This window comes from Nelumbo nucifera, chromosome 6, assembly GCF_055504915.1.
Source record: "Nelumbo nucifera cultivar China Antique chromosome 6, China Antique-T2T, whole genome shotgun sequence".
NCBI classification, from domain to species: Eukaryota; Viridiplantae; Streptophyta; class Magnoliopsida; order Proteales; family Nelumbonaceae; genus Nelumbo; species Nelumbo nucifera.
Window position 1 is genome coordinate 65061408 of NC_142654.1, and position 13462 is coordinate 65074869.

The 13462-nt window shown below is 35.6% G+C and overlaps 1 protein-coding gene across 1 annotated transcript; it reads right to left on the minus strand.

Moving 5' to 3' along the window:
* Window positions 1–1228: 1228 nt before the first annotated feature.
* On the minus strand, window positions 1229–9647 carry RKD5 (RWP-RK domain-containing protein; the record flags this gene model as incomplete). The annotated part of the gene is given in 6 exon segments (XM_010248794.3): window positions 1229–1557; window positions 3753–3964; window positions 4790–5028; window positions 9082–9281; window positions 9284–9327; window positions 9569–9647. Coding segments are annotated over 6 exon segments (975 nt in total), but the record flags the coding sequence as incomplete, so codon positions are not given.
* Window positions 9648–13462: the final 3815 nt, after the last annotated feature.

Sequence of the window (13462 nt, forward strand, 5' to 3'; positions counted from 1 at the left end):
ATCCGTAAATTTGACCTTAATTCATGGTCAGGATTCATCCTCTGCACGATGGAACTACAAAATTCTGAACTGGATTGATCAGTTATGGATTTGATGGTACTGAAGAGCGGGGAAGGAGCCATGGGCCCCCTATGGCCGAGAATTCTCCATTTGAAATATAATTTTTCATGTAAAATCCCCCCCTCCCAAACTCTCCACCCCAATGGTTGCCTTCCCTATGGGCCAATCCATACATATTCCCCTTTCTCCCACTTCACTTTAGGTTTTGGCCCCCTCACAAAAAATTTTAAGCTCCGCCCATGATCTAGACACTGCCGTGGTCTCCCCCATTCTTGGGTTTCTACTTGCAGAGCTGAGTTCGCATTTGCTGCAACACTGTCGTATAGTGTCGTAGCACGCAAGGGTAAAACATAAAATCATAGCCTTGGATCTATTACAGTGGCCCCATCAAAAAGTCACCTCATCTAACTCAAGGTGGGGTCATGACAGCAAATCAAAGGCTTTGATAGGCTACAACACTATCGTAGCAAATGTGGATTGCCTAGACCGGGCTTTGAATTGCCATCTAATATGTCCGAAGTACAAATATGGCGTTTGAGTCGCCATTCCTTTCAAAGTGAAGAGCTCTCTACTCATGCTTTGCCACTCCTTAAATTTGTTCCAAGTTTTATCCAGCAATTTTGGATCGCCATTTTCAAAATCTATACCTTATCCCAACTATATAAAATCTAAATCTGCTACATAAATCTTATTTTATCAATCCATTCCATTCAATGCCATATCCACTATTAAATTATGATTAGTGATTAAATCATTTTTTAATTAATTATATCATATTATTTGTTTCTATCCCAAGCAACTTCGGTCTCTTTCCAGTTAAATATAAATGACCCTTTTCATTATTCATAAATCATTTTTCTATCAAATAAAATTAGGTTTTCGGACATAACTGTACAACCCGGTTGTGTGTATATTTTAGAGAGTCATTGTTGGGAGCAGATCTGGACCCCACTAGCGACCAGGTTGAGGCCAACTCATTCTCACTGTCCCAAAACTTGAAAGTTCCAATCCAACACTTCTAAGGTAAGAAGCCTGGACTGGAAGGACAATCACAACTGTCCTCCCAACGGAACGCGTTGTCGTGACCCAAACGGAAAAGCAACTGCTCTACCAGACGCTGACCCGAAAAAAAGGCAAAAAATAAAATGAAATGAAGTGAAAATGAAAATGCTAGAATCAGTACTCATTTTAATTGATGGATTATTTTTAAGTATGATTATCTGTCTGTATCAATGTTATCTCTTATTATTAACTGAATGGATGGTCCAACTTTCAAATTGGGCCGGAGAGACTGATTTAGCTTTTGCTTTTATTAAGAGAAGCTCTAGCTCTGTGCCTTCTCTTGAAAACATCTTGTCTGAACCTCTTGGTCTCGGTCTGTATCTCCATGAAGGGTTTCCTCTCTATGCCTTGTTTCTCACTCTCCAGCATCTTTTGCCTCTTTCTTACAGCCAGGGCTGCCACCTTGTTCTCCTGTTCCTGCCGCTTTGCTTCTTCCTGCAAATCGGTTTTTGTTGAGACCAGCTCAAAATGCAAACTGCATGTGTGTGCGTGCACGCATGTCCATTGCTAGCAGGGCTTTAAAGGGCAGGAGAACACCTAGAAAGGCGCTGGGATCTCTTAAAGAGTTGAGGTGTAAGGTGCAAGGATGCATTAAAAATCATACAAAGCCAGAAAGGACAAAGACTACTTTTACATAGAATACAAATAACCTTCAAAGAGTAAAAAAACAATAATCACATTCTTAAAGATAAGTGCTAAAACTCATATAACATCACTTTTACACACAAGGAAAAACAATATACTTGAGAGATGTTTGGGATCGATGGTAGAGATTTTTCAAAAATCACCAATTTCTGAGATCGAGAAATTGCTTGTTTGGAAAATTGGTGTCATGCCAGTCGGTTATAAGTTTGTTTGGTGGTGATTATCAACAGTGATTTTTGTGCTTATAAAATCTCTCTCTCCTATCCATGTCAGATACCACATCATCCAAAAATAATCGGAATCGATTTTAATATTTGATTTCTGAGAAATAGGCCAACCAAACAGTAAAATAATCAGTCTTTTTTGGAATCGTTGATGTGGCACCAATTTCTAAGAAACTTTGGTTTTTGAAGAAAACTCTACTTTAATGAATGTATAAAATACATGAAACATATCAAGGCAAGAGGCTTGTGCCTTGTACTTTTTACTTTTTAGGCTTGAGCCCCAAGGTGAAGCCTCAGGGAATCTTCCTTAAGTCTCACCTTAAAGTCAGCCTCAAGGTGTTAACCTCAAACAACTTTTAAAATGCTGGTTAAAGCATGTGAAATTGTGAATGATTGTATACATCCCCCAAGACACCTAAAACATTTGGCATCGATAATGATTCCTCCTTGCCGATTATCCAGAAATCAGTGAAAATTTTCGAAAAATTGTTGTTTGCCAATTGTTGAGAAATCGGTTTCGAGTCTGTTTGGTACTGATTCTCAATGGCCAATTATTTTTGTATTAGAGTTATTAGTCAATGCCATGCTTGATACAATGTCAAACTCAAAAAATCGGAATAAGCTAAAAAACAGAAAATCATCATTAAAAAAAAAAGAAAAAAAAAATCCCTGAAAAAGGGTTCATTTTAATAATCGATTTTTAACTGATTTCCTAAAAACCACCAAAATCAGCCAACCAAAAGGAAATTTCAACGCCAATTCCTTTTAATGCTGACATGGCTGCAACATGGCAGTGGTTTTCAAGAAATGATCATCGATGCCAAACATCACCTTAGTTGTCGTCTTGGGAAGATATTTTCATACTATGCAATTGGAGAATGCACCTCAAATGACCAAAGAAGCAACGAAATATAGGGGTTACCATTTGGTTGGGTCTAGGCCAGATTGGGGTAGACCTAGTCCCTAACTGAAGAAAAACAACCTAAGGGGTCTAGGGGTAATAAACCGGTAAAGGTTAAGAACCTAGACCGTGCATGTCATATAAAGGTGATTTTTTTAATTTGTTGTTTGAGTTGAGGTTCTGAGACAGCCTTACCATGTGTTCTTTCGGAATTGAAGATCCCATGCGGTCACACCTCTGCCTTCTAAAACAATATATCATAAAGGTATTATAAATCAACTCTAAAATTACAAGATTGGATTGGGCAGCCATTTGAAACACACAAACATATGCATGAAAGGGTTTGTCTACCATGCAGGGTTCTAAATATCGATACAGGCCGACAAGCCGGTTGGGGTGTATCGGCCTGTAAACATTGGGCACTTTTATTAGTTTTTTTCTTTTTTTTTCAAACTGGTTCAGGGGGGGTCGGTTTAAGCCTGTCTACCCCCTGAACCAGGTCAGACCCTGAAACACCTACTGAAGGGGCATATCGGGGAGGGGGGGTTTCACCGGTACGTTGCAAAATTTCAATCCTTGATACCATGTGATGTACATATATGATTGATATATCTAGCTAAAGTGGTTCAGCTAGGTCCTTGTTCCACTGAATTAGGGTACATCTGGTGCAAAAACCAATTGTTCACGAGTCCCAGTAAATTGGACCAAGAACTAACTCGTTGGAACAAGGACTTTTCCCAGATCTTACAATAAGGTTGGATTCATTCAGGTCTGTCAGGTAACCTATTGACAGTCCTAAATGCAGTACCAAAATCAGAAAATATGCAATGCAACTTGGCAGACCAAGAAAAGCAGAGTACCTGGAGGCTATGTATTAGAGTGTCAAGAGATTTAATCTTCCTATGTGGCCAACGAGGAATACCAAGTTCCCTGCACTTCCTCTTCAGCACAGTAACTCCAACCTTCAGATTTCTTGAAGCTTCTGCTATCGGAAGATTGAAGTATTTGACAATATCAGATAAAGCAATTCTAGCTATGTCTTCTGTTGTTGCCCTCTTCTTCTTCAAAACCTCTGCAATCTTTCATTTAAACTATAAGAAGATGAAAATGATAAATTGGAGGATAAAATGCTAAAAAAACGAAAAGATTTTCTAAATTCTTTTATAGGAATGGTCACAATGAACCAATGGGAACCTCCTTCCACAGGCTACAACTAATTGGCATTCCTAAGCACAATGGCATAGCCGCATAGGTGAAAGGTTGCATATCTACAACTTTACAAAAATAATTTTAAGGTCAAAAGAGCATATAGTTTGAAGAAGATGAGAGGTAGTCAAGGTTACTTGGAAATACAAGAACACGAGAACACTTAATAATAAAATCAAATATTCTTAAATGGAACATATCTGATTATATGATTAAGTGAAAATAATGAATAGCTTTTGGAATGTATGCACTGCATGAAAGCACAAGTATAGTTGGAATTTCTGTCACTAATATATATCGCCTGGATAAATGAAACAACCACCATCTTATTCATTATTAAGCATGTTAAGAATTGATTTTTTCTTCACATAAAGATAATTTAACGTAACATGGGTGGACACCATATAAGATCATGAATCAAACAATGTCAGATTCCTATTGGCAGGCACAAGTTAGTTCCCCATGCTCAGTCTTCCTTTAGTTCTAGATGATTCTGCAAGTGATGGCCGAGAATGAGAAGTCCAAAATTAAGTTCCATGGCATTTTAGTTGCTTATTTAATCAATAAAAGAGAAGTTAGCTGCTAGTGTATAATAATGCCATCCACCATGCCATTTCCTGTCTAGAGATTAGCTTTTTGTCCATTATGAAGAGAGGAAAAGAAAAGATTGAGTAAGAAAATAATTTCCAACCTGGTACAGCTTGGTTCAATTGCTGGTTTTCTGTTAACTCTGGTGAAACAACAGGAAGAGGGAGACAATTAAGATCTTGATTAAACATGGGTCTTGTTGATTGATTATTATCTTTCTTCTCTTCACACATTTTCTTAGGTGCAAACGGTGATGGCTCTTGGTTTTCACTTTGGTGCTTCAACTGGAAAATCTCTTGAAGATCATTAGCCAATGTTGAAATTGATGTCAATTTGGAGTTTCTGAAAGGTGGAAAACAAATATTACGTAAGTACAATAAAAAGAATTTACACCTAACTTTCTTTGAAATGCAATGACCAATGATGCCAATAAACATAAAGGTTAGTATCTTCTGATGGATAATGAAAGATCAGTGCCTAAGATGTTTTAAGCTTCAGTGGCCACCACAAACTAGTTTAATACTGTTCAGTCATGGGAATTCCCATTTAATAATCCACAAGAAAAGCCATAGTTTAATAGTCTGTAAATCTATAAACCAAAAAATCACAAAAGAAAAAAAAAAACAGGGAAGACAAGATTTGACATGGTTCAGCAACATTGCCTACATCCATGGATGAAGCCCTGCAAATTTTCATTATATTCTCTTAGTGGAAATACCACACTAGCTCTCTCCTGCTAACCTCTAAACAATAGAGTTTTCTGACTTTCTCCTCTACATCTTTTTCTTTGCTTTAAGAACAAAGATTCTTCATCTGGTGGAGAGGCTCCATCTTATTTTGCATTTAATTTTTTTTTTTGATAAATGACAGACTTTTATTAAAAGATAATAATAGAAAAGGTACAAAAGGAGGGGTAAAAATTCTTAACCCTCCCAAGAAAGCAATTCAAATTACAATGTTGCCCAGAAGAAATTAACTCTTCCCACCCTTTGTTTGGCCAATGAATCTGCCAAGGAGTTGGCGCACCTCTTTATACATTGAAACTTGACTTCCATATTTTGCATTTAAATTAGTGAGACTCCAAACCCCAAGGCAGGAATCAGGCAGAGAGTAAAGGTCATTAATCAATGCTGGTTCCAGTTATCAGGGGCCTTTGGAGGGGTGGACTGGATATGAACCTAGCACCTGGCATTCCTAACACAAAGTGGCTGCTCTCGTACTTGAAAACTCAATCTTGTCAGCCTGAAATTTTACCATGGCACAAGAATAGAGGAAAGTTTATATCCATATTTCTCCTCTCTCTGCCCTTCTCTTTGTCTCTTCTTTTTCTTTCCTTGTTTGTCCAAATCCATAAAAGATCCACTTGCAAAATGATCTATAAGATGCCATTACTGCCTCGGACATGGTATATTTACCCCTTTTAGCTCTTCTTTTGTGAGTAAAAAACTTTTTTTCCATTATCTTTCATCTGAGTCACCTAATCCATATCCTGCCAACTTTTTTTTTCAATAAGTTGTTTTCAAGTTACTACATCCATAAGGAATTTTGCTTGTACTCAGTGGTCTAACACCTATGATGAGCCTTCTTCTGCATTTCAAGGATTTACTTTCTACCACAGTTTTCAATGATTTACTACCTACAGCACATTGCACCTAGGCAATTAGATGCTGACTCCATTAAAGCTGGCATCCTCCATATGTGTGAAGCTTAGGGTGGATCCACAAAGCCCGAGCTGATGATTGTAATTTTAAGTGGCCTTGGGGAGACATTTCTGTGACATCTTCAAGGTTCAAAGAGAACAATATATCCACGATTTGTCACTGCAGGATAACATAAGCCTAGGATCCCTCCAAAGCCTAAATACGACCAAAGACTACATCCTACAACATTCAAATCTGGTGGCAGCCTTCTTAGGGTGGAGAAAGTTTAGAAAGATAAGAATAAGAACTCTTACTATTAGAACAGAAAGCAAAGAGATAAAAGAATGAAAAATATCTGGATACAACCAGAATTCACTAGACCAAACTTTTGTTCATCAAATAAATTCTTCTGAATTTCAATTACAATGACTATATTTATAGACCCAATATAAAGGCTGAGATGTCCCTTTACAAACTCCAAACTCAACTAGAAAACTGACCACTTACTTTATAATAACACAACTCCAAGAACAGCTTACTAATCCATTTGTAACTAAACAAACCCAAAACAGCTCCAAGAAAGTCCAAGAAGATAGAAAGACTAAATTCCTATCATAGATCAATGCCCTATCAATTGAACAGGCGTAACTCTCCCAAAACAAATAAGATTTACAAGATATTGGTCTCATTGGATAAATAACTCCATAAACTATCTAACGGCACCAAACTAATGCAAGATGGATGAATTTTGGCCCCTGAAAAGTAGGCTGAAAGAAAAATGAGATGATTTCATTTCAACTTTTAAAATTCTCAAAATTTTCTAATAAGACTATAATTTAATTTGATCCTTTGAAATGACCAACCCTGTTACTAAGATACTAACAAACTAGAAAATAACTATCAAAAGATTCAAATTGACCAAAATTAGAAACACCCAAAAGTTATGAAGTTTCCATTTGATAAGGAATTGGGAGAAAATGGCTTCTTTCCTCATGGATCCTTGCTTCCATCCCTGCACTAAAGATCCCATTCTCCAAAACTCAGTAAGATGATCTGCTTCTTGAATTTGTAAACCAAATAAAAAAACAAGAAAAAAGAACAGAAGCTAAAAATTGTTTGGAATCATCTCTTCAAGGAACAAAGCCAAAGTGGTTACCAGGAATTGAGGAAGAGCTTGAGAATATAAACAATTTTGCAAAGGAGAGACTAAATAATGGAAACTAGGAGACAAACCTTGAAATAGGCAATACCATGCTTGAAGAAAAGGGAGAGGAACACAAGATGCAGCCACTGTCCAACATCAAGTGTTGCCATAAGAGGACAATCAAGGTTCAATATCAAACTTAATGGCCTTCTGAGGCTTCCAGTGAGGCAGGATCAATAGTTTTCATGAAGCTTAAAATATATCCGAGTCAAGGTTCCTGAGTTTGCAACGAGGCAAATCTAATGCTATTTCATATATTGAATTATAATAATTTGGTATGCAATCTCCAAAACCAGTAGAGGGCAAGTCTAAAACCTATTCTACATATCTGATTAAAATTGGGTCAGATGCATGAAGGGAAATTTCAAGAAAATCAGATATAGCGGAAATCATGTGAGGATTTTAAATCTATAGGTTAAGGAAATTATAAGATCAAACAAAGAAAATAGGTAGGATGTCAGCAGCCTAATTGCATTTATATCTTGGAGATTTTATTACTTTGGTTGAGAGATATAAAGCAATTATAAACCTGGAAGGAAGTAGAATCTAAATTCAAGAACTAAAGAAATACAATAGTTCAATAACTAGAACAAGGGAAGATAAATAATCAAAGATAAATCAACAATTATAAGATAGTAACAAATAACAGTAGGCCAGACCCCACCCCAGCTTCAGTTAGAGCCTCACCAATTCTTGAATGAAAACCTTAATGTAGTTGCACTTCCAAAAACAACTAGAATATTTCCTGCAGAATTGTATAAAATAAAGCAATGCCAAAGGCAAAATCTTTATTTGAAACTCATAATTGTATTTGCAGCCAAATTATGGACTTCGTTCATTTTTTTCCCAAATGTGGCAATCATATATCAGACCCATAACTTGTATCTTCACCAGTCAATGAATTCCACTGTACTGAATGGAGAATAACTCTCTTCCCCTCCCGGGCCTCCCCCAGTTGGTAATGCTTCATAAAAGAGTTCTCTGTGGCAGAATTTTATTTGGATGCTAATATATATTGCCACAAGAACAGAAGCACCAGCTAGAGCTGCCAGCATTATAAGAACGGTCTGCTAAGAACACTTGGGATAATTCTCTATCGACCTTATTGCAATAACTATCTTAGGCCATTGCAACACTTCAGACGAGACCGAGGACATAATAAGGTATTAACTAGTAAAGACTACAGAGAGAACCTTAGAATTACGTCAAATCCTATAGCAAAAGGTAAGAGAGGATATTGATGGTATTATAATTGTTGATAAAGAAATGGCGCAAATAACAAGAGAGGCTACTTATGGTATTATCACTGCTGAAGAATGGCATGTGTATCACCCTCAAGCCTCAATTTGAATCTAATATTCTTTTACTCTGCTCTTTTACCCACTAACAATAAGGTTAATATCTTGGAAACACGAAACAGAGGTTCTAGATGGCATGCACTAATAACTGAAATTTATAAAAAATCGTAAATGATCAACTCAGAATTTTCGACTGTTTTATCCAAAATCATGTAAAAATAGAAAGAAAAAAAAAAGCAGCTGAAATGGGTACCTTGAGACTGCGAGAATATAAGGAATGGGGGTCAAGGGAGGGGGACAATCAGTATCAAATGCGAATATACAGAGCCACAGACCAATTACCAAACCTTGGAAGAGCTCCGAGAACTGGCGCCTCGACAACTTAAGAAGTGGTTGGGCTACCATTTCCGCATAACAATTCGGAGAGAACATGAATTCTCTCTCCACGCCCTTTTCGTCGCCATCCTCGAGCGATAGACATGAACGCTCCTGATCAGTTCTGCCAAGTAATCAGAAGTAAACGTGGAAAATGCTCATCAGAATATCGACAACTTGGAAGGTACCCAGCCAAAACCAAAAGGGAGGGAGAGAAGGAGAGGTGAGATCACGAGAGAGAGGCCCAGATTGACAAAAAACAAACGACACAGAGAACCAGGGAAAAAAGGGGAGCAGCTAAAAAAGAAATACAGAGAGCAACAATCTTCCCGCCACGGGCGAAAGCAATAAAAAGGCCTGTGTACCTCCATTGAGGATGTTCTTCAATACTGCGAGAGAACAGAGAGCCGGAGAAGAGGACTTCCAGAAGATTCCATGATCATGGTTTTATTTTTAAAGTTGGCATCGGAGAAGAAAAGCGTGACCTAGGTGAGAGGAGAGACTGTGGAACATCACTTTCACTTACATATATTGAGGGTCTGCATGTCTGGTCTGAGTTTGTCGTCCTCCCAGTCTGAGCTCAGGTCTGTTACTTGTTTGGTGGCCGACCAAAAAGTCCATATAGTCTTCACTAATCTAACATAATTCCAATCATATCCCTAAATTTTTTGTTACCGAATTTGGAGTTTTTTTGGAAAATAAATTAATAAAATAAAGGAAATATCATAGAAAAGACATGGTATGTGAAGAGATTTGAGTCATTTGACCCTTTGATGAATATCACCTTATTTGTCATCTCTTTTATGATACCTATTGAGCTCTAAAATAAATAAAAATCATAGTTTTTAAAATCGACCTGGAGACTGAATCGGTCAGGGTGAACGGTCCGATAGTTCGATTCGAACAATTGGCCCGTTCTGATAAAATAATTAAAAAATAAAAAACGGTTAAAGTTGTTCAAACGATTCAAACTGTTTGAACGGTTAATTGCCTGGGTCAACGATTTATTAATCAAAATCAATGGTTTTTTAAGAAAATCTGGTTTTGGGGAAAATCAAAATCGTTCCCCTAACCGATTTCTGGTTTTTCTGGTCCAACCATCCAGTTCGGTCCAATTTTGAAAACTATGATAAAAATTTATAAGATGGGATAACTTGAAGATTTCTATGGTGCTGAAAAGGCATAATACAAGAAAGGCTTTGAACAATTGATTGATTATAAGTTTTTTGGTATCATATGTTTTTGTGATTTACTTGGCCTCTTTCATGACTTCACTAAAACTACCCTCTAATTTGTATATTTATCTATTCCATTTTATGAATGAAAAGATTCCATTCTACGAATGGAGAAGTATGTGGGCATTTTTGTTGTTAGGTTATATATAGATATTACTATAAAAAGTACATATGAGGATATGAAATTTTTTTTACTAAAATAACTTCACATTAGAATTTAGTTCCCCTCTACTTGTGATGACTAAAAATGTAATTTGAATTACTACTTTTTACCTCATTTAACTCTCTCTCATTAAATCTTAAATATTTAAGGTATTAATTACTATCACCTCATTTAATTCCCTCTCATTGTATTTTATACTTAAGATATTAATTTCCATTTTCTCTCATTAAATCTTATTTTTATGGTATTTTTCTTACTGATAAATTCTATTAATTATCTAAAAAAGAGAATTCTACTAATCAAATCTACATCTACTACTTTTAATAATACAAAACTCAAGTTTTCTAAAACCAACCAAAAAATAAAATCATATTTCTATTCGGTGGCAATTAAGTAATTCAACCATCCAAGTCAAATGTGTCAACCCGTGATGTCATAATTAAATAATAAATTTTTTTTATTAATGATGAAAATGAAATGCAAAATTTAAAACTAACCAAAAAATTAAAAGTTTTTCCCATTTGGTGGTGAGTCAATAATTCAACTTTCAAGTCAAATGTACCAACCTTTGATGTTTTAATTAAACAATAAAAATTTAAAAAAATGTAAAAGCAAAAAAAAAATTACATAAATTTTGCATAAAAACATTTGGGCATATCTTTAATATTCCATATTCATCATATTAAATAATAGGGAAAATTCCCGATTAGTACTTTTTACTTTGGCCCCCAAACATTAAAACACAACAATTTAGTACCCGAACTTTTAAAATGTGTCAATCTAGTACCTACCATTAACCAATCATTAAGTAGCATTTAAAAAGGCACAAATACCCTTCGAGTGTCATCTAATTCTCTTTATCAACCATCCAAACGTTGATAAAAAAAGAACAGTCACAAATCCTTGCCTCTTCTATTCAAGAAAGTTTGGGTCATGTGAATTGTCGCATTTTTAAGTTCGATCACCAAAGTGGCACTAGACCCAAAGTATAGGGTTATTAATTGTGAATTCTCCCTAAATAATAATAATTGTGATGGATCATAATTATTTTTATACACATAAATATAAAAAAGTGTAGAAAATTTTGAAAATAAATTTTGTAGAAAATATTTGGACACATCTATACTATTATATATTCATCATATTAAACAAAAATAAGTGTAATAAATAAAAATTCTTTTTATACATATAAAAATTATAAAAATATAAAAAAATTAGACAAATGATTACTATCTCCTTTTATACTAATACTACTAAAATATCTACTATAATTTGCAACTGTTTTACTTAATTTCCGTATAAGAATGGTCCACCTATTCTTTTAAAATGAGTGAAAATGTGAAAGGGTATGGGTTCAAGGTTTATAATTCAAAAATACACATGATAGTTCTCAAATCACCTTTTGGACTCTCCATGCCTTCTTTATACGAAGCTATAAAGTGGGGGAGGGTTTAGTTCTTAGATCTCATTTGGTTTGCAGGAATAGGGGTTTGGAATCAGAATTGGAGTGGTTCATTCCGATTCCAACTATTCTCTCCCCCTCCCTTGGAAATGAAATCCCATTCTAGCTAATTTCAATTCCCATTGTAATTCCTGTTTGAATCAAATAGACTATGGAATAAACCATTTCTATTCCAATTATAGGGGATTTAGATTTGAAATCTTACTATAAAGTATAAACCAAATGGACCCTTAATGTTTTACTTTCATTTTTTTTGTCAGACTATATTACTTGGTTCTGTAGTCTAGACATTAATGAATGAATTCTACCTTCATGGCCATAGATTAAGAAAAAAGAAGTCACTAAACTATTTCAAACAAGGTTTTTAAAACTGAATTGGACAACGAACCAGTTAGGGATCCGATTTCCGGGTCGAACAGTCCAACCGTTTGAATTGAACGAATGGCCTATTTTGACAAAAAAATTAAAAAATAAAAAAGAATGGCCAAACCATTAAACGGTTTGAACAATTTAACCGCCTGAATCAATAATTTACTGACCAAATCAATAATTTTTGGAAAAATAATAATTCTAAAATAAAATGAAATTAATCATCTAATCAATTCCGGATTTTTCCAGTCCAACCATCCGATTCGGTCCGGTTTTGTCTCGTCAACAGAAGAAAGAGAGAGGATATTAAGGAATATGGAGAGAGATGGCAAACGAGAAGAATAAATATTCCTTAGCCGTTACATTTAATGGCTACCATACGCGTTTGTGAGCGTGTTAAAAGAACACACTCATTTCACGTGTACTCACCTCGACTCGGGATTGATTTATGTCCACACATCATGTATGGGACCCATCACAAGACAAAGACAGGAACCACCATGCATCATGCATGTGATGTGATGTGATAAATTGATAATATCCTCTCGTTTTTGGGTTAAATATGTCCACAGTCCACACCTCTGGCTAAATTAATTCATGGGCGATTGGGCTCTGGTTCTGATTGCATCCGTGGATACCCAACAGTCTGACACTAATTCGTTAATCAAGGAGTGCTTTTCAGCCATCAGACTGGTCCGGGTATGGGTGACACAGGACCGTTTCTTGGATTTGGACGACAAATAGTATTCCATTTACCCTAAGACAGCCCATAATTCAGCAATCAAGATCATATATATATACACGGTAAAATAAAATACAAAAGAATTATATAAGAGAATAAATGCTAAGAGGAACAAATGGGAATAAGACACGCCACAATCAAGATAGTCAACCAGCTTTGTACACTCTTTGACAATGGTCTTCAATTTGCAAGTGCCATCAACATGCTTCTTTTTTTTTATCAATAGTATTTTTATTAGTTCATCAGTAGAAAATTTATAAGTGGAAGACAAACATATTTATCTTCCAA